General features: G+C 40.7%; 1 protein-coding gene across 1 annotated transcript in view; it reads right to left on the bottom strand.

Annotated features, from left to right (window-relative positions):
• The window catches only part of LOC117525749 (VPS10 domain-containing receptor SorCS1), a 509,976-nt gene extending 487,056 nt beyond the window's left edge, over positions 1–22,920 (bottom strand). Inside the window, 1 exon segment of the mRNA XM_034187684.1 lies at positions 22,028–22,920. Within this exon segment, the coding sequence (XP_034043575.1) occupies positions 22,028–22,660 (633 nt within the window). The 5' untranslated portion in view covers positions 22,661–22,920.
• Positions 22,921–25,069: the final 2,149 nt, after the last annotated feature.

The raw sequence follows: 25,069 nt of genomic DNA, 5'->3' as shown, positions 1-25,069 counted from the left end.
TGACACATCATGTTGCGTGTGCAAACCTCACTTCTTTTCATGTTCTCTCACAGAATTTTCTTTCACTCATGTGGACAAGCCCCAAATTGCATATTCATTAAGGCAAACAAGCTAAATTGACACTAAGCATTATTTTGTGGATTGAACAGATGCAATCATCAATGCACTGTGTTCATAAATTAGCATGCATGTACGAGGTATCTTATAAAACTAACTGGCAGTTTTATAAAAAAAAAACTATATGGATTTGATTGACATGCGATTACACCAATCATGCTTGAACCCTCGTGCGCATGCGTGAGTTTTTTCATGAGTGTTGGTGACGTCATTTCCCTGTGGGCAGGCCTTGAGTGAGATGTGGTCCCGCCCTCTCGGCTGAATTCCTTTGTTTCACACGCGTGAGGAATATCCGAGTGGACACTATTCGAGAAATTCAGCTGGTTTTCGGTGAAAAGTTTAACGGCTGATGAGAGATTATGGGGTGTTTCTGTCGCTGTAAGGACTTCCCACGGAGCGGGACGTCCTGCAGCGCTTCCAGGCGCCGTCGTCGGCCTGTTTCAAGCTGAAATCATCCTAATTTAAGGCTTTGTTGAGCCAGGATGTCGTGAGAGAACAGAGAAGATTCAGAAGAGTCCGGCATGAGGAGTTTATACGGACATTCCACTGTTTAAGGACATTTTGTAATGAAAGACGTGCGCGCAAATTCGCCGAGTCGTTTCCGTGACGACTCGGTGAATCTGTGTGCGCCGCGACAGGAAAAACACCTCCGTGTTGAAAACCATTTGTAAAATTCAGGCGGCTTTTGATGGCTTTCAACAAGTGAGTAACTGAGAAATTGTTTAACAGCTTGGGCATGTTCCAACTTGCCCGTTAAGGTTTCCAACGGAGGTGTTTTTCCTGTCGCGACCCCCCCGCGGTCGGGTCCGGCCCGACATGCGACTCTGCCCGCACGTTCTTTCATTACAAAATGTCTGTTAACAATGGAATGTCCGAATAAACTCCTCATGCCGACTTCTTCTGAAAGTTCTCTGTTCTCTGACGACTTACTGGGTCAACAGAGCCTGAAATGTGGAAGTTTTCTACTTGAAACGGCGAGACGCTGCCGCCTTGAAGCGCAGATCACCGTCAGGCGCTGTGGGCCGTCCTTACGACGACACTACCAGACCAAAATCTCTCATCAGCCGTTAAAATTTTTACCGAAAACCAGCTGAATTTATCGAATGGTGTCCACTCAGTTGTGCCTTACAGTTTTGAAAAAATTTTGATCAAACAAAGCAGTAGTCTCTGAGCCATTCCTAAACAATGAAAAAATCGACGAGAGGGTGGGCGACTCCTCACTGATAGACTGCCCACAGGCGAATGACGTAACCGACAGGCGTGAAAAAACTCTTGCATGCCCACGAGGGTTCAAGCATGTCTGATGTAATCACACGTGATTCAAATCCATATGGTTTTTGAAAAAAAATAATAAGGTCGGATACTTTTCTAATAGACCTCGTATACAGGTATACTGGTGAGCGCAATCATGTTTGCACAAATTTTTACACATGCAAACCTTTAGTATATCAAATTTAAAAACATAAGCACAATATCAAATTTAAAAACATAAGCAAATGAGGGTCTCTTTCTGAAAGGCAATCTACTTGTAATGACTCAGTGAAGAACAGCATGGTAGAGGACGGCTAGGCTAAGGTAGGCATCTAACTGTATAATTGGTTGTATTAAAAAGTTTTTTTACAGTCACTGAGGCAAACACTAACCTCTGCAGTTTAACAACAGTACAGGTTGCTACATGTCATAGTCTTCATTCAACCAACAGGGGGCAGTAAATACCCACATCAATATCCATCCATCCATCCATCCATTTTCAATACCTGCTTACTCCAATTAAAGATCAAAGGGGAACTGGAGCCTATCCCAGCAGCCATAGGGCATGAGGCGAGGTACACCCTGGACAGGACACCAGTCTGTCGCAGGGACACATATAGAGAAACAAATATATTCACACTCACACACACCCCTGCGTTTCCCATTCACCTAACTGGCATGTCTTTGGATGTTCGAGGAAACAGGAGCACCCGGAGGGAACCCATGAAAACATGAGGAGAACATGCAAACTCCACACAGAAAGGGCGGGAAGCGATCCCCATCACTAGCATAAAATTGTTAATGGTTTATGGCCACAAACTGGCAGCAAGAACAAGAACTTATTATGATACACATCACCACAGTTGGAGAAATGTTTGTCTGTTTATACTTCTTCCAAGACCTTTGGTGGATTCGCACCAAACATTGCATGTGGAAGAATAGTAATGTTGAAATTATCATTCAAAGATTTGTTTTGCCAAAGGCCAATGTCATTGGATTAAAATGGCAAAGGTTTTGCTTGTCTGTTTGTTCCCTTACTCCTCCAAGGTCCTTGGTGCAATTTTCACCCAATTTAAATCTGAACCCTTGCACATGTGTGAAGCATGACAGCTGCTGCTTTGTGAAAAGTGAAGTAAAACTTTGACATAGTTTAAAATATTAAGCAAAAGCACACTTTGAGAAATTCTCAAAAAACAAGCAACTGCAAAGTGTGAAAGCAACAAGACTTATGAAAAATTGCAACAATCATCCTTTAGGGCCCATTCACATATAGTACGCACAAGTACAAATCAGGGCGAATCACGACGGACGAGCTCATATGAGCAAACCACGAAAACAACGAGCCAACAGGCAGGCATGAAAGAACCCGCTGCAACGGTGTCGTGCATGCGATGGTGTGGTGCGAGCAGGAACACAGTGCAAGCAGCTGGGACGTGGTGCACCACCTTACGCCGCTGATGTGGAGAACAATAAAATAAAAACCAGCTGTAGAATTACTGAATATCACTTGGTTGCTATGAATAATAAATAAAAGAGGACGCAATACAGAACCCTGCGGTTAAATAACCCTGGTTCATTAAAAATAAATGCCATTCATGGGATTCAAACCTGCAGTTTACAAAAGCTCTGATTACCAGACGGAAACTTTACCACTGTGCTACACTCACTGTCTTATAACAGGAGCATGAAATGGCTAAAATCAACAAGCAGATGAATGCATTTAAAAAAAAAAAAAGAAAAAAAAATGCACTGTGATAACTGACCAAACAGCTTTTGTTATGGGGTATTTCTGCTGATATGTGAGTGACAGTGGCGTATTTGTTGCACTGTTGGCTTGTCATATAGCTCTGCACCACTCAGAGGACACGTGTGTCGGGCCGGGCCCGCACACATGTCCTGTCAGACAGACATGACGTTCAGATTGCCTGCTGTGTGTCCACATGAACTGACAGTCCGTTTCTCCAGCCCGTTGCAATATATATGTTTTTATGTATTTCCACGTGAGGACAGCAAGCACACATGCTACTTGTTGTGCAGCTGTGATGTCCAAGACCAGAGATGTCTCAACAGCTGTTAGCAGCCAGCCACACCCCCATCTGTTCAGTGCACAGACCAAGGTCTCACTGAGTGATCAGATGAGCGGCGCCTCGCCTGCAGTGGGGCATGCAAACCATACGCATGCACATGTTGGGGGAGCACTTCATAGTCGTGGGGCACTTCGACAGATTTCACATTCAGCTTGAAAGTGATCGTCTGCTGCCTGTTTTCATGCTAACAGCATGATTGCCACACATTTTCTAAGTGCCAAGCAAATGGTGTAGATGTTCATGTGTCAGGTAGAATTTGGCCGACACCTGCCGCAAGAGGGATCAAATAGGATCTCACAGTGCACACTCTGTCTTTCATCCGCTGGTGTGTGCAAATAGTTGTAGCAACAGGTGTACGAGCCGTTAGAGGCAGCTACGATTTTACATGTATTGCATATGATTCCTGCTCCATGCGCAATTCGACCACATTCGAAGGGGCCCTTAACACCTCCTTCAACTCTGTACCAAAGTATTTTCTACAAGGGATGAATGCACAGTCTGTTCAGAAAACACAGATAATGTGGCTTATTAATGGGCATGTTCTACCTTAACTGCATTTCCCTGGTGGACAACTCTTGTCAGTTTAGCATATGTCCAATGCAATTTGTTTGTCGAAATAGCAAGTTTGAGTTGCCATCTCGAATGAGCAGGTTGCAAATGTGTTCAATTTATTGCTCATGTTCCCACTCCATGTGGCGCTGACAGCCTTCAAATGTTTGAAAATGAGCAAATTATGAAGGATTGATGGGCTCCAGAGAAAACCGCGGCACAGCAGACGTGACTTTGCTAAAACAAATCTAGAGCATGCAGTAAAGCGATGATTACCACAGCTATGAGAATGCATGGAAAACCATAAATAGACTCAACATTTCGAGAGGTAGTGTGAGACTGTCAGCAGCGACAGCAGGCATGCCAGTTTCTCTGAATGCTTCAAGGACTGTATGTGATCGGTTTACTACTCATCAGTTAGATGCAAAATCCACGTGCATGTTGCTTTGGTGTCTCAGTAGAGTTTAATTTTGTCATTTGACGATGTTACAGTTTACTCTTGTTGGACTGAATGCCACAGAAGCAGTTTGTCTCATATTGGCTCTGTAGATCTCAAACTATGATGGGCCAACCATCTGCAGAGTTTCACTGCTAGCAAAGACTCCAGTCACTAAATAAATTTCCCACTCATGCAATGCACAGTAATAAAATCCTGCAGACTTTTGGCCCTCGACTGCTCCAGCCCAAGCTAACGAATGAGGCTTAAGCTGCAAGCGTAGTTGTTAACTACATGACTGTGAGTACACACATGGTGTCACATTCCATTCAAGCATTCTTTGTCTGTTTCTTTCACAATGAACATATCTGCAAATTGCAATACCAGCTCCGGCTGCAGGGGCAGTATCCACACGGAGGCAGCGCGAAGAAGAGATGACAAATGGCTAAAACAACAGTAAAACAAAAATAGCAGGAGGTTTTTGGTAGAAACTCTGTGGATCTTGTGATCTATGGCATATGCTTTAAAGTGCATAGTGCATAAATTGCATTTAGGGCATGTCCAAACCAACTGCCAACACAGTGCATAATCTGAGCACAAAGTAAGGCATGCAAAGAGATCAGGTTGTTATTCATTATTCCCTTTCAGACACAGCATTGCTGTTTAGATGTTAGACTTAATCCGGGCTGAAGGCTGATTCAGTTGTGATTGATTTCGAGCCAGAAAGCAATCAGACCTGTTTTTCAAATCCGACTCATCCTACGCATGTCCAAGCTCAATCTGACTCAGATCTGGACACGAGAGCACAGGTGTGTGGCGTGTGGAAGGGACCACACGCGCACAGAAAAAAAACATTGTTTGCTGCCCTTGACATGTGGGACAAGTATTTGGGTGGAACTGCCACATAACAGTTTACCATCTTCATCTTCAAGCTTCTCTCCATTCCATATAGTCCATGGGTGCAGATTCCATGATCCTGTCCATATTGACCCTGGTGAGGAAGTACAGGAGAACCTGGGAGTGGTTTACAAAATAGCCGCGGATCACAGAAGGACTCCCGCTCCATCATACATTCCAGGCCAGAAGGTATGGCTCTCGACCAAGCACCTGCCACTCTGATTGGAGTCAAGGAACCTCGCTCCCAGGTTACTTGGACCCTTTCCTATTACCAACGTGGTCCACCCAGTTGCAGTCAGGCTGAAAATCCCCAGGACCATGCACATCCACCCTACGTTCCATGTCAGCCATGTCAAGCCAGTGAAGTCCAGCACGCTCTGCCCTCCAGTCAATCCCCCTCTGCCTGCCCGGTATATCGACGGCAGTCCTATATTCGTTGTGCAGCGGCTCGTGTCTGCTCCTCGCAGGGCTGGGGAATCCAGTACCTGGTTTACTGGGAAGAACATGGTCTGGAGGAACTGCCATGGATCCCATCTTACTTTGCTTTGGACCCTGGCCTCATTCGGGTCCTCCACGCCTTGCACCCTGATGCTCCTGCTTGCTATGCAAGCAAAATAAATTGAAATTGAATTGCATCAAGTTAGTGTAGAAATGTCTTGTATCAACAGAGGTAAGTCCTACATGTGGACATCCAGTAATTCACTGAAATATTTGATTTCAGTGACATTTCTTCTCCACAAGCGGCCCGTCCTGCAATGACAAATTTTTTGTGTTTAGTCTCCATTTTTACAAAAAAATCCTCTCATTTCAGCCATTTATATATTACAGAAAATCAAGCTTGAAACTGAATTTGTTACTGGATGTTAAAAATATTAATAAAAAACCCTCAAATGTGCCATTATGTTGCCTTGACAGAATAAGAAATCACAAGGAAAATGCGAGAATTTTTAATTAAAGGATAAACGATGGGGCAGAAGGGGCACAAGTTTAAATCCTCATGAGCTATTCACCTCCGAACACACATGTGAGTGATCTCACAGCGAGAGCTGCTCTGGAAACTCACGCTTGCACTCCACTACAAGCGAATTCCTTAATTATGCTTTACTTGTAATGAAGACGCCCATGTCGCCTCTCGAGAGTGCCCTTATGTGGAATTTGCAGAACTCTGATGCAGCTGGGTCCCAGTGAAGAAGTTATGCATTTGACTACTGGGAAATAAAAAATGGAAATGACTGTTCCAACAGTTGCCAAGTGGCCAGGGTGACGTGAGGACATTTGAGCACCGCACTGCCATATGTCTCTGGAAAAATCAAAGCTCGAGAGTAAACTGAACCCACCTGTCTGACACGCCAACGCCTGACATTTCATAATGTAAATAAAACTGTCCCCCTGCATGTTTTACATCCATCCCAGCAATGTGCCGACACTCCAGCAGCGATGTTGCTCTTTTCCTTGAAGCCATTTTCCCAGAATCCCAATGCTGTTGTCCCACTACCCAGAATGCCACAGTTGTTTGCTTGATGAATTGCGTTTCTTTCTTTTTTGCCTGTAAATGTTGATGAAAGCTATCAGCAGTTCTTATGCATGCATGGTGAAGGAACGAGCTTTTATATACTGTGGTTCAGTTCACTGATTTGTTCGTCAGTGAGGTGTTCTGGCTCCGACACTGTTCAGCGCTTACATCGGTTGTGGAACCAGCGGATTAGGTGCTTTTCTGTTTTTCAAGGAAAGATTTATGGTACTGGCACTGACTTCGAGGATGATGCCGTGATCGCTGCATAATCAGTGGATGCAGCACTTGAGAAGGTGAGAAAGGAATCTGAGTATCTGGGTTTGCAAATGTTCTGGATGAAAGACACTGTTCAGACTGGAGTTGGTAATAGGTTTTTTTACTGAATCTGAACAGTGATGTTCTGCTTTAAGACAGCTTATTTCCTACGCAAATCATCAGCAACCAGAGGAGCAACGCCATCTGCAACTTCATCAGCAACCAGAGGAGCCTTTTCAGCCACTGACTGCTCCTTCCCAAGTGCAGGACCAACAGACTGAAAAACTCCTTTGTCCCTCAGGCCATCAGACTGTGCAACTCCTCACTCAGGGGGAGGAGGAGTAACAGGAAGATAGGGGACAGGAATGAGAGGAAAAGTAGCAGCCAGTAAACCGGTATTGATCAGTATGTTTGGTATTTATATTGCAAACTGTTTTTCTTTTTTTACTTTTGATACTCTGTGTGCTTTTTACCCTGTGTGCTGCTATACAATACTGCTGGAACCTCAATTTCCCTGAGGCAGTCTTCCCAAGGGATCAATAAAGTTCTGTCTAATCTAATCTAATCTAATCTCGGTGGTCTTATTTGAGCAAGATTTGCTTAGATCTGAACACAAAAGTGGCTCGGGATCATGACATCAAACTTCCTCACTATGTTCATGCACCCACAGCTGCAAAGATGAGAAGAGCCAACAACCTTCTTTCTCTGTGGCACCTTTTCGCTAAGAGAATCCACGTGTCACACACAGTTGTGCTCACATCCAGAACCCCCCCCCCCCACACACACACACACACACACACACACACACACACACACACACTGCTCCTCAGCCATTGAGGTAACGACACACTTGGAAAAAGCTTATGAAGTTGCTTGACTGAGGTGTTTGGCAGGAGAACAAAGGTCCAAGTCTTTAGGGTCTTGGTGCTTCCTGTCTTATTGTGTGGTTGCAAGTCTCAGATGCCAACCAGAGACCTCAGGCAACAACTAGATGTCTTTGGTACTTGGTCTCTTTGGACGATCTTTGAGTGAGATGAGATGAGCCATGAAATAAGGCTCATCACTTGCATTGTGAGAGAACCTCATCAATGACATTTTGACAGTGTGGCATGTTTTCCAAAGCATGATCCAGCATGCAGGTGCCTCAGTGTTGAAGACCATTGCAGCTGGCGAAGGCCAAAGTGACACCTACATTTCACCTGGCTCTAGCAGACAGACCGTTACTTGCAAGAGGTGGAAATGGACCAATCGGTTGCATGGCATCCAAGACCCAAGGTGGGTCCACGGTGTGGTAGATGTGGCAACACATAGCACCAGCACACGCTTCCAGAACTGACCACCCTTTGACTCCTTGAATGTCTCGAGTTTTTGTACTGCAGTTTAGTTCACTGATTAAGAGAGATTTATGGATTCAGTAACTTTTTAACTGCGACAGTGAAATCTTGGCATAGGATGAGTTTGGGTTTATAGTATCACTGTCAGTTAAGTGTGTTGTGTTCAGCGCTGCAATGAAAGTGCTGGGGGGCCCCGTGCTGTGAAATCAAGCCTCCCAAGTGCAGCACTACAAATCGACAGTATCAGTCACTCTGCAGCTGCAGCTCCGCTAGCACTCATTTTCAAACAGACGCACAGAAATATGCTGCATAAACAGAATTACACTTTCTTTGCTTTATTGGTTTGCTTGAACAAAGTGTCATATTCAGGTCAATGACTACTGATTTGACCTGAACAGGATTATCGAAACAAACTTGTGCAGCTACAGCCAGCAGGAAAAGAGTCATTAAAGACAACGTTCCATGCAAAGTCAGTTTATATGTATCTTTGACAGTTATATATGGTTGGATTTTCATGTTAAACACTGTCAAAGTCCAACAATTCTACAACAAGAAATATAGAAACTCTTCTGCTATAAACAAATTATAGTCCTGAAACAGCTTGTTCAGACTTCTGTGACATATGTCACAGAGGTCCATATGTCGTTTCCTGTGCATCCTGTGAAACATTGAGCAGGTGGGCAGTCTGTGACATGCCCACACAGCCTGCTGGAGTGAGTCCATAGACTGTATACATACGTACGGGACTGGGTTTGAAACTCAAATGCAACAGTTCTCGATGTTGCTAACGTTGGCCGTGCCTGACTCCACCTAACTCCCGGCCAACCCATAAAAGGGTAAGTAGGTGGCACATGTGCAAGACCATCATGTGGCGGGGTGAATGAAACCCAAACACAACCACATCTGATCATTACCAAGCAAGCTAAAGCTAACAGGCTAACACTGGTCTGGGCATTTGGTTACTATATATTTTTGTGGTTGTTTTTGTAGTGAGTGTGGGTAATAAAAATTATGACTATCAACTTGCCTTACAACTTGTGGCACCATCAGTGAAGTTAAGCTAAGTGCTAACAGCACAATGTACAAATGAAATACTAATTAAGTACTCCTTAGAATGTCCATCAGTATAACTAACAATACAACAAGCTATATCTCAGATATTTGTAACACTATATCAGAATATACAAACATGCTTGACTCCACAGTAGTTAGTAGCACTGTTACCAGCTAGCAGATGGCCAACTTGACCGGACATACTAGCCGTCATCCAGAGATACCACACCCCTATTTGTTCATAACTTTATAGCATAAAATAGCTTCAGCAGTTGAGTTATGCAAAAATTCACCCCTGCACTGTTGTTGTGAATGGGGAAACTAGCTATAGAGGAAAAAAATTGCATCATGGTGCAAGCATGTTTATTTTTGCTTTAAAGATGGGCATTTTAACATGGATGTCTGTGAGGAGGGGCTCATTTTGGGAGAAAGCCTCAAGTGGCCATTCAAGGAACTGCAAGCTTTGACACTTCTACATAGGCTTAATTTTTCAGCACTGGAGGTTCGGAGTTGTTTGCGAGTTACTGAACACACAAGCTGGCTGTGATAGACTAACGCACTCCCCCATTTTGTGTGTGTGTGTGTGTGTGTAGCTCGTTTGTTTACAGGTATATTTTTGGCTGTATGTGACTGTATTGGCCAAAGTTCAGTGAATCATCACTATAAGCTTTAATTCAATTTGACGTACACGCTTCCAGTAATGTGAGACGGTTACACAACAAATAATGTTAATGCCTTAAAGGTTAAATATTAAAAGCAGCAAAGCCCTTATCTGGATCCTTTTCATTTCAGCTCTGTGTTACGCTGTTGACTCATCTGTTTATTTCTACAGCAGCTCCGATTGTAAAGACTGAAGACGCCTGCTCCTGTTTAATGCAACCACACTCCATATTTAATGCAGGAGGCCGGATTCCTGCATGTCTCCAGTAAAGTATTCACTCACTAGTATAGACCATCTATTCATAATGCAAAAGTCAAACCATGTAATAAAACGGTAATGGCTGTTTCGTTTTTGAGAATAAACACAAAATTGGCTGTTGTGCAAAAGCAACTGCCATAATGACAACTGGGAGGAAAAAAGTATAAGTACTGCTGACATTTTTAAGATATTTATGTTGTTTCTGCTGTAAGGTCACTTCTGGATTGAGCCGCAGTACTTTGACAAGCCCACAGAAACACCTCGGGCACTGGACGGAATTTCGGTGAGAAGGCAGGTCTGGAGCGTGGAGGCCGGCGATATGTTTTTGACTGTAATTGGTTTTGTTCCAGACAGACCTAAATGGTGTAGGTGCAGCACTGAGCTGTGCAGCTACAGAAGCAGGAAGCAGACTTTAGAGACGGGCTTTCACGCCGTGTTCAGAGCCGCGGACGCCGAGAAGGCGGGAGGGGGAGATTATTTTATATGTTCCAGTGCCTGGAATTCACAGTCCAACCGAATTACATTTTCACTCTGAAGTCTGCAGTTCTGTCCACATATCATTCTTCTCAGCAAGCGAGTCTATTTGAACTCCAGTGCTGATTTTCAGCGGCGTACTTCAGTCTTTTTTTATTCCCATGTTAATTAAAGTTAAAAGACATGATGTAACTAGAAGCCACTCAGACAGCTGATATCACATACTCCCCAGCACCAAAATATCTACTTGCTTGTATTTAGCGGCAACCCTTGTTTTCTAAGAAATTATTGATATGCTCATAAAACTTATAAATAAATAAATAAATCAAGATAAAGCAAAGATCATATATATATATATGTATATGATATATATATATATATGATATATATATATATGATATATATATAATCATATATATAATATATATATATATATGATATATATATATATATATCATATATGTTATATGATATATAACATATATATGATATATGTTATATATCATATATATGATATAAACCGTATATATCATAAAAATGTTTATGATATATACGGTTATATATATAACCGTATATATCATATATATATATAAAACTTTTTATATACCATAAAAAGTAAAACCGTTCAATTATATTTGCAATATGTCACTAAGTACTGGTAAATTTCCTTCTCAAATGAAAATAGCCAAAGTAATTCCTCTGTTTAAAACTGGTGACAAACACACATTTTCTAATTATAGACCTATATCACTCCTGCCACAATTTTCCAAAATTTTGGAAAAAATATTTGCTAAAAGATTAAATGATTATTTACTGAAGCATAACATCATTTGTGAAGAACAATATGGATTCAGAAGGTCTTGAACTACATCACATGCTTTGATGGACTTTGTGGAAAGTATAGCAACTGCAATTGACAATAAACAATACACAATAGGTGTTTTTTTTTATTTACAGAAAGCGTTTGACACAATTAACCATGGAATACTATTAATTAAACTGCAGAAATATGGAATCAGAGGTCTGGCATATGAATGGATAGCTAGTTATTTACAAGGCAGATTTCAGTATGTTCAATTCAATAATACAAATTCTGAACTCAGGGATGTCACATGTGGGGTGCCGCAGGGCTCAGTGCTGGGTCCTTTGTTGTTTATAATCTATATAAATGATATAAGTTGGGTGTCGAGTTCACTGAGATGTATCCTTTTTGCGGATGATACAACTATGTTCTGTAGCGGTGAAAATCTTGAACAGCTTCTGGACATAGTGGAGAAAGAACTGGAAAAATTTAAGGTTTAAGTTGTCACTCAACCTTGGGAAAACTAAATGTATTATATTTGGAAATAAACAGGCACCCAAATGTAAAAATTTAACTATAAACAATAGGGAAATTGAGTTAGTAACAGAGAATAAATTTTTAGGTGTTATAATTGATAATAAACTTAGCTGGAAACCACATATAAATTATGTGAAATCAGAATTGTCAAAAACTATAGCCATTTTGTATAAAGCCAAAGACCTACTGCCGCAAGAAGGGTTACTTACTTTATATCATTCTCTGATGGTACCATATATGACATATTGTGTTGAGTCATGGGGAAACACTTACAAATCAAATACCAATCCAATATTCCTTTTGCAAAAACGAGCCATACGAATCATCTGCAATAAACAATATCGTGAACCAACTCATTCTCTATTTGTGTCTTTAAATTTATTAAAATTCATAGATTTGGTCGATTACATTACAATTCAAACTTTATTTCGAGCGAAAAACCAAGCCTTACCGAGACATGCCCAGAGTCTGTTCCGATTGAGGGAATCCAGATATAGTTTAAGAGGTTGTGCAATTTTTATGAAACCACCAGTAAGAACAAATGTAAAGGGTTTTTGTGTGTCTGTGGTTGGGGTGAGGAAATGGAACAAATGTTCAACAGAGGTTAGAATGAGTAGTACCTTAGTAAGATTTAAGAATCTACTCAAAAAGAACATTATGTCTAAGTATCATAAAGAAGCAAATATAATTTGATTTATATGGAATGTTCAATTTATAAGTGGGACTTATTGTATATTTGAATGTGTGGGTATGTATATGCGTATGTAGATATATAGATATGGGTAGGTGTATATGTATATAAGTGACTGTGTATATATATGTATGTATATATTTATGTTTGTAAAGTATATAGGTATATATGGCACAGCCCAAGCAGAGGGTCACCCCCAAGAGCCTGGTTTGCTTGAGGTTTCTTCCTTATAGGGAGTTTTTCCTCACCACAGTTGCCTAGTGCTTGCTCTGGGGGTTGGTAAGGTTAGTCCTTACTGGCATAAAGTGCCTTGATTCGACTTTCTTGTGATCTGGTACTATATAAATATAATTATAAGTGAATAGTATATTGATGTGTATGTCTGTGTGTCGACATGTAGTAGTGAATTTGTATTTATGTAAATATGACTGATTAGAATTGTTGGACTTGTACTAGCAGGGGTGGGCGCTAATAAGCTTTGCTTCAGCCCACACCCTTTCGGACTCACTAGTTTTGTCTGTGTTTGTTTGTGGAATTGTTCATTTTTTTCTATTTGAATATTTTGTGTGCCGAATAAAAAAACTTTGTCACTTGTCACTTTGTCACTATATATATATATATATATATATATATATATATATATATATAGATCCATTCAAACGTTTTTGAGTTCAGTGTTGCCATATCATCAACATGCTTCTAAATTTTGGATATACAATATGTTCCGGATGGACTCAAAAATTAAATAAAGTATTTACTTGGCCATTATTCATCTGCTCACAAAATATTGTTGAAGTTCATTGTTAATACATTTGTTCAATTAAATGTTCCTGAATACTAAAAATATCTTTTGTATCCTGAATTCCAAAATATGTTTCAGGTCATATTTGAAATAAAATCCCTCCTTTCTAGGAGGGATTTTTATCTGTCTGCTCACTAAATTTCATCAACATCCTCTCAGAATTTTGAGTTAAATGTTGCTATGTGCCAAACATTCTTCTGGATCTCAATTCAACAAAATATTCCGGATCACATCCAAAACTGAATGAATTACTTCCTAACCTGCGACCTGTTCTTCAATTTTATTTGCAATTTGTTCATTCCTTTATGAGTTTTTCAAGTAACAATCAAACAAACATGCAAAAACAAAGTTGAAAGCAATACTTCCTTAGCAATAATCTTAATTCAGATTACAATTTTGGAATTCCACAAAGCATATATCTGCATATATTCTCAAACTTTTAGATTTAACACAAAATGTGCAAGTTCCCATGTCCTTTCCAAAATGGAACATTTGTTGCCTTGAAAGAAAGAACATAAATGCTGCATAATATTTGGTGACTAAAAACAAAAAACAAAAGCACAACAGTGATTTCACATTGGATTATGGTACATAATATGAAACAAGGGATTTTTTTATTTGTCAGAAAATACATCTGAAAAGCACAGGGTCATCTTACAGGTGCAGAGGAATTTTATCCATTCATAACAGTAAGTGGGGACAATAACTCTTAAATAACCTTTTAGTCACAAACACCTGTAGCAGCTACATAAAAGACTAAAGTCTGTGAAATACAATTTACACTCAAGGTGCCCAAGGTTTCTTCTTCATTTTAACATCTATGTTACTTTAATAAACTCACCATAAGATCCAACATGAAAGATTCTCAAGTATCACTTTAAATCACAATTATTTATCATTGCAGTTCTCCCAGAATCCTTTGCACTGCTGCCACATCAGAGTAAACTCCTCCTGACTGCTGGAGTCGGCAGAAAGTGACTTCTACCCACCCCGTCCAAAAAACACACAATTTTGCACAAACAGACACTTTTTATTATTTTATTATTATTTTTAATATTTTAGAAATGTCTCTGAAATTGCAAATGAAATATGCATCAAAACACCGCAGGCTTCAATATAACTCTTATACAAAACACCCATGAATTGAAATTTTGAATAAACATGCCCCTACATGCTAAATGTCTGTCATTAGACGCCATATTAATCTGTCTTTCAGTATTATCAATATTTGAGATTTCTCCTCTAAAGTATCCACCCAAAAATAACAGATTTGTTTGCACTAGTTAAAAAATTATTTTAATTACCTGTAACTCAGCTTCAGCCAATTTACGTCACAATGTTTCATAAATATTTTACAATTAATTATTATTATTATTATTATCCCTCTGTCAAAGTCCAGTTTACTGTCACTCACTCATCTTCAACCGTTCACTCCAATTAAAGGCCAGTCATAGGGCATGAGGTGGGGGACACCCTGGACAGCATGCCACTCTGCCGCAGGACCATATATATATATATATATATATATATATATATATATATATATAGAGAGATATAGATATAGATATAGATATACACACACACAAGCACATTCACACCTATGGACAATTTAAAGTTTCCAGTCCACCTAACCTGCATGTCTTTGGATGTGGGAGGAAGCCGGAGCACCCGGAGGGAACTCACGCAAACATGGGGAGGACATACAAACTCCACACAGAAAGGCCACAGGTGGGAATCGATCCCATGACCTTCTTGCTGTGAGGCTAACCACTAAGCCACTATGCCGCCCTTTTTATGCCGTTTAGTAGTGTGCAAAATAATAATTTTAAAACGCCTAATAGTTCATTTCCCTGAGGGAGTCTTCCCAAGGGATCAATAAAGTTCTATCTAATTTAATCTAATCTAATTTGTCTGACCATTTTGAGTACAATTTTATGGTGAAATTAAATGCTGTGTTTCTTGAGTTAAGACTGAATTATTGTTGTATAAGCATAGCAACTTAGTAAGCTTCACAGCAAGAAGGACAACAAACATGTTACACCACCAATTAACATTAGCCCTTCATTCATGACATGGATACCGTAATCATACAGAGAGAACACAGCTGCATACCGTTATCCTTTGCTGGTTTCTCCTCCTTTTCTTTTTCTCCTAAATTGGGCACCTGATGGCTTTGACCATTTTCTGCACACCCCCGCCTCACTCACGAACAGAAGTCAGGACTAAACCAATTCACCTAATTGTTTTGTATCACCTATTTATATTAGGCATTTCACACAATTCAGAAAAAAATGTGCAGGAATTATAGGCCTGTATTTATAATATTATGAATGAGATTTGCGTTATTTAGAAGAAAGTCAAGGGGTAACTGACTTTAGCACACTAACCACCCCCCGTTGACCCTTCCATTAGAGCAACCCAGAGGTGAACTGTCAGCCACGCGCCCCTCCCTCTCCTTTCTCACACTGCTCCTGTGTACCATTAGTGCCTGTGCAGCTGCAGGGGGCACCAATTTGCCAGTTCAACACACAGTGACAAGAAAACTACTTTGCAGTGCAGATGATTTTTTGTTTTTAAGTACTCATGCTCACAGCGTCGTGACTGCTGCCCCCACATAAGCTGATTCACCCATACCAAAAATCACTACTGCTGCTCAAACTGCATCAGGAGAGCTAAATAAAGGTAGCAGCTGAATCATACCTCGTGGTTTCTGGAAATTTAGTGAATAGGTTTGTTTTTTTGTATGAATGAGATGAAAGATGAAAAAGATGTGTAAAAACAAAGCATGCTAATGAACACGTAGACGTTTTCTGCACTTTAAGAAAACAACCATCATTTAGTAAGTGATGACGTTTTACATTTCTGTTGCTACTGCATGAAGAATTTACAGTAGGTTTTGTGTGTGTGTGTGTGTGTGTGTGTGTGTGTGTGTGTGTGTGTGTGTGTGTGTGTGTGTGTGTGTGTGTGTGTGTGTGTGTGTGTGTGAGAGTGGGTGAGTGAGAGAGAGAGAGAGAGAGAGAGAGAGAGAGAGAGAGAAATGTGCTAATGTCAATGGACAGACAAAACTTTATTCAGGCTGAGTTTAACTACACCCCATTTATTTTGGCACCACTATAATTTTTCTTATCAGCCCTTAAGTAGTGGATGCATAATACAACATTGACAATATTAACAAAATGTACACTTTCTGGAAAAAAAAAAAATAGTTCCTCTGAAAGGAACTATGTAGCGACCCATACTAGCAACCCATACAGTCTATGGTAGCAAGGTCATAGATCTCGTGGGGGCTTCCCCTGACTGATGCTGATGCTGAAGGACATGGAGACAGCCAATCAGGGTAGAGAAAGGCACGATGTCAGTTGGCTGGTTGCTCGAACAAAATACACCAAGATGGCGTAAAATGCGCCAAAAGTTTATTTCTGTATAAATCTAATATTTTTCTAATATGTTATGTAAATGTTAGTAAGAAATAAACACGTCTAAATCCAAAAATGCTTTTTCTGAAACCAGATAACACCTCTGAAGTGATTTACAAGACGTCTCACAAATGTTAGCATGCACGCCCTCTGTACGCACATCTCCCGATGTCAAAGGTAACTTCCCGTAATTTCCAAACCTCATGCATCCGCACACATGCTTCCTCCTGAAGGTGGTGTTAAAATGAAAATAAAATATCCGCGATGGTATTCCCCCAGGTTAAATACTGTATGTTCTCTTTATTAAAATAAGCTGTAATTTTACAGCACATTTGTAAAATAAACTGACATAATAATGCTTGGATCTCGGTAGAAACTACATTTTGTCAGTTTTGTGAAATTTGAAAGGTCGTACGGCCTGAAGTGTAATTTCATCAGTAGGTCCAGAAATGTAAGTGCATCAACTGAGTGATAAGAAACAGCTCAAAAAAGTTAAATCCAGTGTCGCAGACCAAACAGTCCCCCCCCCAAAAAAACTGGTCCGACCTGCGTTCACTGCGCTTGAGAAGAACGCCACAGCAGCACATCTGAGTCGGACTCTCTGAGTCTGACTCTCTACACCCAAAGTGATCATGATGTGATTATTAACCATCAGATGACAAAGTCATTCAAAAGTCTGTTTTAAGCAGAAACGAGGCAATAATCGGTGAATCGCTGCTGACGCTCCAAAATGACGCAGGTGCAGTGAAGGCAGGGCGAACCGATTTTTTAGGGGAGACCATTCAGTCGGTGACACCAGAATAATTCAGGGTGTAATGTGAACGCTGATTCGGTCTCCTCCTTGATCAAGCAGAAATTGGATATTTTTCTGAACCCCAACCATTTGTCTTTTCAGCCTGCTGAAGACAATTAAAAAATAAAATTGACATAATGTGAAATGTCGAAACAATGCATGAAATGCTCAGTTGTGCCGTCTAATGGCTACATGGCTACGTAACAATTGTACAGACATCTCATTACCTGCACCGTGAAAAGTCCTTCCTCAGGCAAAGGATCTACTTCACTTGACACACACTGAAACACCCTCAGCTTTTCAATCCCACCATAACTACAACAGATCAAAGGCCAACAAGCAAGCAGGCTACAAAGAGCGGGCAAAACTTAGCATGCAGTTTTCAGCCTGTGGCTCAGGAAATGTGGCTTCAGAAAGAAAGGAGGCAGCTGAAATTGCTTTACCTCTCCCACAACCTACAGTGCTACTTGAAAATCCTGCCCTACGGACAGAGACACACGGCGCTCAACATGAACAGCTTTATGCAGACATCAATTCAGCTGCCTGGTTTGAAGAAGCTCTGAAGCTAAAGCTCCCTTCTATCGCTCTCTCGATTTCAAAGGTCACTCTTTCCCTCCTTATTCACTGCTTCATACTTTGGACTGAAATTCAAACTTCTTTATAAAATAAACAAACAAATTTAGCTAAGATCCCAAATAGCTAATAGCATTCAGTTAGCTCCTCCAAACAACAGGCCATAGCCTACGTGAAAGTTTCCTGGGAAATACCAGATTGCTGGATTTATTGCAAACATTGTTAAACAACCTCAATTCCAATGAAGTTGGGACGTTGTGTAAAATGTGAATAAAAACAGAATACAATGATTTGCAAATCCTCTTCAACCTATATACAATTGAATACACCGCAAAGACAAGATATTTAATGTTGAAACTGATCAAATTTATTGTTTTTGTGCAAATATTTGCTCATTTTGAAATGGATGCCTGCAACACATTTCAAAAAAGTTGGGACAGGGGTATGTTTACCACTGTGTTACATCACCTCTCCTTCTAACAACACTGAATAAGCGTTTGGGAACTGAGGACACTCATTGTTGAAGCTTTGTAGCTGAATTCTTTCCCATTCCTGCTTGATGTACAACTTCAGTTGTTCAACAGGCCGGGGTCTCCGTTGTTGTATTTTGCGCTTCATAATGCAACACATTTTCAATGGTCGACAGGTCTGGACTGCAGGCAGGCCAGTCTAGTACCCGCACTCTTTTACTACAAAGCCACACTGTTGTAACACGTGCAGAATGTGGCTTGGCATTGTCTTGTTGAAATAAGCAGGGACGTCCCTGAACAAGACGTTGCTTGGATGGCAGCATGTGTTGCTCCAAAACCTGGATGTACCTTTCAGCATCGATGGTGCCATCACAGATGTGTAAGTTGCCCATGCCATGGGCACTAACACACCCCCATACCATCACAGATGCTGGCTTTTGGACTTTGTGCTGGTAACAATCTGGATGGTCCTTTTCCTCTTTTGTCCAGAGGACACAACGTCCATGATTTTAAAAAACAATTTGAAATGTGGACTCATCAGACCACAGCACACTTTTCCACTTTGCGTGTGCCCATTTCAAATGAGTTCGGGCCCAAAGAAGGCGACGTTTCTGGATGTTGTTGATGTATGGCTTTCGCTTTGCATGGTAGAGTTTTAACTTGCAGATGTAGCGATGAACTGTGTTAACTGACAAAGGTTTTCTGAAGTGTTCCTGAGCCCACGCAGTAAGATCCTTTACACAATGATGACGGTTTTTAATGCAGTACCACCTGAGGGATCGAAGATCACGGGCATTCAATGTTGGTTTTCAGTCTTGCCGCATATGTGTAGAAAGTTCTCTAGATTCTCTGAATCTTTTGATTATATTATGGACTGTAGATGATGGAATCCATAAATTTCTTGCATTTAAATGTTGAGAAACATTGTTCTTAAACTGTTGGACTATTTTTTTCATACAGTTGTTCACAAAGCGGTGATCCTCACCCCCTCTTTGCTTGTGAATGGCTGAGCTTTTTTTGGGAGCTCCTTTTATACCCAGTCATGACACTCACAATTAGTGTCCTCAGTTCCCAAACACTTATTGAGTGTTGTTAGAAGGAAAGGTGATGTAACACAGTGGTAAACATACCACTGTCCCAGCTTTTTTGAAACATGTTGCAGGCATTAATTTCAAAATGAGCAAATATTTGCACAAAAACAATAAGGTTTATTAGTTTGAACATTAAATATCTTGTATTTGTGGTGTATTCAGTTGAATATAGGTTGAAGAGGATTTGGAAATCATTGTATTCTGTTTTTATTTACATTTCACACAATGTCCCAACTTCATTGGAATTGCGGTTGTATTATTAGGGGGCATTTCAATTTCTGGAAAAAAAAAAAAAAACGCTAACCTTGGTTAGCTCTGGTAAATGTCACGCCAACTGCATCCCTAATGGTTTGCATTCACAGCCAAAATTAGCATCAACCACGATTAGCACCTTCCGATAACAGCTACCAATGTCAACTGGTAAACATTAGCATTAACCACACTTAGCCAACAAAAAAAGCAAATTCTAATGCTAAATATAGTCGACGTTTGCTTTCATAGGTCACACAAGCAGCTGTCCTCGCCATCTCAGCATCACAACGCTCAGTAGAAATGTCGGCACACGCTACCACTGTCCTTCTGGGAAAATTTTGTCTTTGTAATACCAACCCTGTCTCATCCACGATGTGTTCGTAACACTACTTTTTCAGAGCCCCAGCCATCAACGATACCATTCGGGTCGAGATACAACACAACAACAAATTTGTTTCCCAAAGATTGTTGTCAAACATTTTGCAGTGCTTCAAAAACTAGCCCACACCTTATCCTTTACCTGAACATTTGCTTTTTTTTAAACAAAAACATAGAATTATGAATGCAGAGGTATGTTAGCACTGAGCGTTGACATGAACTCTGGACATCCATAGTTCCTGTGTTCTTTAATACCGACTGCACTTCAACACTGGACCTGTGGTGGCACTGCTGTGCAAAGCAGTGCTGTATCTCATCCAGAAATGTAAGCATGTAATAATAAATTAAATAACTGGGTACAAATCCAGTGGTAGAGTAGTTCAGCAATCGTAGCCATGTCCTTGACCACGATTTCAGGTTTCAATAATTATTTTTAATTTATTAATATTTGTCATATCACTTTTTCATCAGGCGTGTGATGCGCAGACAAAATTTGATTGCTCACAGAGCAGAACATGTTTATCAACATACTTCACTTTATGTGTTTTTTACAGAATAAAGTATTGCAACTTACGCTACAGCTTCTTTTGCTGCTATAATTCTGCTTATATGGCCTTCAAGAGTCTTACAAATTCTACATGTCATTTCTCAGCTTCTTGCTTGACCAACTTATCTAGTAACATCTAAATCACCTTTCAGCACAACACCCACAATGACTTTCTAACAATGACAAGTTTGAGGACAACTTTTAAATATTTAAAAGTCCTTGTCCTTAAACATTTAATAGAAAACATAGGGGGTGTTGTTGCCATAGACAGAGCTGTGGTACTTTTTGGTGAGAAATATCTCAAATCATTTTGAGTCTTCAGTATTGATGTATCTTTGCAGATAAGCTCTGGTGCACTTAGCGCTTGAAAATATTTAAATTTATTTCTGTATTGTGTTTGTGATGAATACATACAGTAACAGTAGACATTTTTCACAACTGGCCATGACTAATGTTAGGTTGACTGATCACAGCCCCCCACCCCAGAAACGTCTGAATACGCCCCTGCTGTAAACTAAAAATTTTATTTCTTGACAATATAGTGCGACATGGTTAATTTCTGATTAAAAAACTAACAGATTTCTGTTTTTCCGAACTTCATTTGTGCTGAAATGTGCAAATGTGTGAGAAAACGTGAGCTGCGCCTCTGAACGGCAGCTGTCAAACGCTGCGCCTCTCCAACTTGACAGATAAAGTCAACATCTGGGAGTTTGTTTCTTTCTTCCCGACAGCCATCAACACGCATCTGTGTGAGCAGCGATGCTGACAGAGAACACGGTAAAGCACTTACGCTGCTGTTCTGTCCGGACCAGTGCACCATGGCCTGGTTATGGGAAGAATCTCCGGACAAGGCGAACGTTGAACTGTTCACTTTCAGCTCTTCCTGCCTCGGACTCGCGGCTCTCCGCTCCTCTGCGCTCCAGCGCGGCACTCTGCCCTGGTCGGGGTCTGCGCCCCGGGATAAGCCGGTGGATGTGGTTTTACCGCCGGTCTGGACCTCGCTGCTGCGCCTGGCGCGCGTCCAGTGGCGCACGCCGGAAGCGAAGCTCCCGCGGTAAACTTTTGTCTTTGTTCCGTTCGTGTCGTCTTTTGCCGGCACGTCGCCTGTATTCCATGTCGAACGCGCCTCCGCGGCTTCCTCCGGAGCGCATCCAGCTGCGCAACGGCGGCTCCGACTTTCGGCACCTGCAGCGTTGGTGCTCCGCGCTTCTTCCCCGCGTCCAAAAACTTTTGGCCGCAGCCCTGTTGCGGATTCACTCGTGTCAAAGTGAAGCGGTAATTCCCGTGCGCGCCACTTATTCCCAGACTGGCAAGACCTGCAGGTGATGTCGGCTCCGGCTGCGTGGAGCAGGCAGAGCATCGCCAGGAGCGCCGGGAAAAGCGCGCTGAGCCACTTTGGCCAAAACATGACCTCCGTCTGCATCGCTGCTGGCGCGCGACAGTCGGCTGGAGGCTTCTTTCTGTCTCTGGTGATGGTGGGAAGCGCCGCGTGGATGTGGAACTGCTGCGCAAGTTAAAGCGCTGCACTAACGCAGTGTTGCAAAAAGTGCGTGTGAGCCGAAGTGGTCCAAGTTGAAGGATTTGATCAAATGGAGCCCCGCGCGCACGGGGGGGAGGAGCTCAAGATTCAGACTGAGATGGAGCAAAAAGCTGCTGTCTCCTGCACACACTCACTATTGAAAATCATATGATGTGGTTAAAAATAGAACCTAATAATCTTTACTGTTGACCTTTTAAATGTCATTGCTGCTTCCCTATTTTGAAACGTTTTTTAATCACACAACAATCTTTGTCAGAATGATGAGATAGTGCTAATTAACACAAATTCAGACTTGCAACAGAGTTGTGCAAGGGGGCAACTTTATTCTTGAACTTAAAAATTCAAAAAATATTATTGTTATTCAGGAAATGTATATCCCCACATCAAAAAGCTGCTCACAAAAGCGTGAAAATTATTAATGTTGGCAATTATTTTCACTTTAAAGTTCGCGGCCAAGCCTCTCGCCCAACCAATCAGTGATATCGTATTAGACGCAGACCAATCGTGACTGCCGTACCATTGCTCTGAGATCCAAGATGGCAGTATCCACGGAATGTTGCTCATTGGCGGAACCTGGTGTATTTTTTGTCTAAATTTTGCATTATGCATGTAGATGTGTCAACAAAAAGTAACATAATGATTGATGTCACTCTGTAAAATATAATACTGCGTAACTGATAATACTTTACAATTGATTATGGCACATGATACAGTGGAAACTTGTTATAAAGAAATGTATTACAATAACGAATTCCTCATAAAGTTGAGTAATTTTTACATCTGTCTTGATTTTTTTTTATTATTCTTTATTATTCATTGTTTTTGCAACTCTGATATTATAAAAAAAATTGGATATCAAGTAATTTACTCGGCCTGTGGATGTTTCATAACTGGGTTCCACTGTAATAACAAAATGCAGAAAAAGTGAAATGCTGTGAATACTTTCTGGATGCACTGTATAAAAAAATAGGCTAATATTAAGTCACTGTTAAAAGAGACTAAGGGCGATCACTCATTGCCGATTTTGATACCAACTGTGCAAAAAAAAAACAATTTTGGCACAAAAATATTTGGTTGCCCAATTGGGCCTGAAATTGAGTGTAGTCTTTGGTAAAAGTAGCTTTGTATTAGCTTGTGAGCAATCAGGAAAGTCATAAATATATTTTTAAAATTCAGGTATTGGGATAAATTGTTGTCCCCAAAAATTAAATGCACATGCTCAGCGGTGCATAAATCTGGAGTGTAAAGTCCCACTTCTGCTATTGGCTGGGGGGGGTTCCACGTGAGTGACTTCCAGGGTACTTAATACATAAGCTCCAAACACTGCAACAATGGTTTATATCGCTGCAGAACATGGGTACTCGTGTAGAAGTAGGTGAATGCAGATAAACAGGTGCATGAGCAAAATGCTGCTTCTCCAATTTTTTTCTCACATTTTATCCATTTGGAAAACTGTGGGAAAAAACATGGAAATTGCATTTTGCACATGCATGCACCAGTGCATGTGCAAAAACATTTATGCAATAGGACTTGAACATACTCTAGTGTATTTATCAATAATCAGTTACACTCATGAGAGGAGAAAAATGGTAGGTAATACAATTTTCACATACTATTTAAAAAGAAATCAGGCCAGATTTCTTCTATTTTGAAATTGGAATGAAATTGGGCCCAAAAATCTGCAACAGGGAGACGTCCCTAAGTCATACTTACCAGATACTTATTCACAATTATAAGATTCTGTCTTATGAGATAAACCATCATCATCTGATCTTGGCATGCTACACATTTTTGAGAGCCTCCATGTTCAAGCTACACCATGTTAAAATTCCATTTCTTGAGGTCTATTTTTCAGAGTTTTAGACGCAAAGAGCCTTGCCAAAGCTAAATTCATATAGTAAAAGTTCTCATTTAGCGGTAACTTCACCTAAATGCTTTAGCCATTTCACGGTTTAGTGTTCACAGTTAACTTTTCAGTTAGCCGATTAGTGGTTATCTAAGTTAATGTTTAAGCCAGTTGTGCTCAAGCATGAGATATTAAGTCATAATTGTGAGATAGTAAACCTCTGAAAACATCTGTTTCATCATTGTTAAAAAAACATAATAATTTTGACTCTGTGTCTCATAATTTTTGTTTCGTTTGCCTCTCATAATTCTGAATTTGTATTTTGTAATTTTGATTTGCAATCTCACGTCATTTCACGTGAAAACATAACTTATTAACGAGTTAAAAATAAGGTGTGGATTTTCATTTTTAATTAGGTGACCAAAAGGGGCTTCCATACACGTCAC

Source organism: Thalassophryne amazonica, chromosome 15 (assembly GCF_902500255.1).
Source record: "Thalassophryne amazonica chromosome 15, fThaAma1.1, whole genome shotgun sequence".
Lineage (NCBI taxonomy): Eukaryota > Metazoa > Chordata > Actinopteri > Batrachoidiformes > Batrachoididae > Thalassophryne > Thalassophryne amazonica.
The sequence above is the reverse complement of the archived record's forward strand: the minus strand, read 5'-3'. Positions and strand labels throughout refer to the sequence as shown.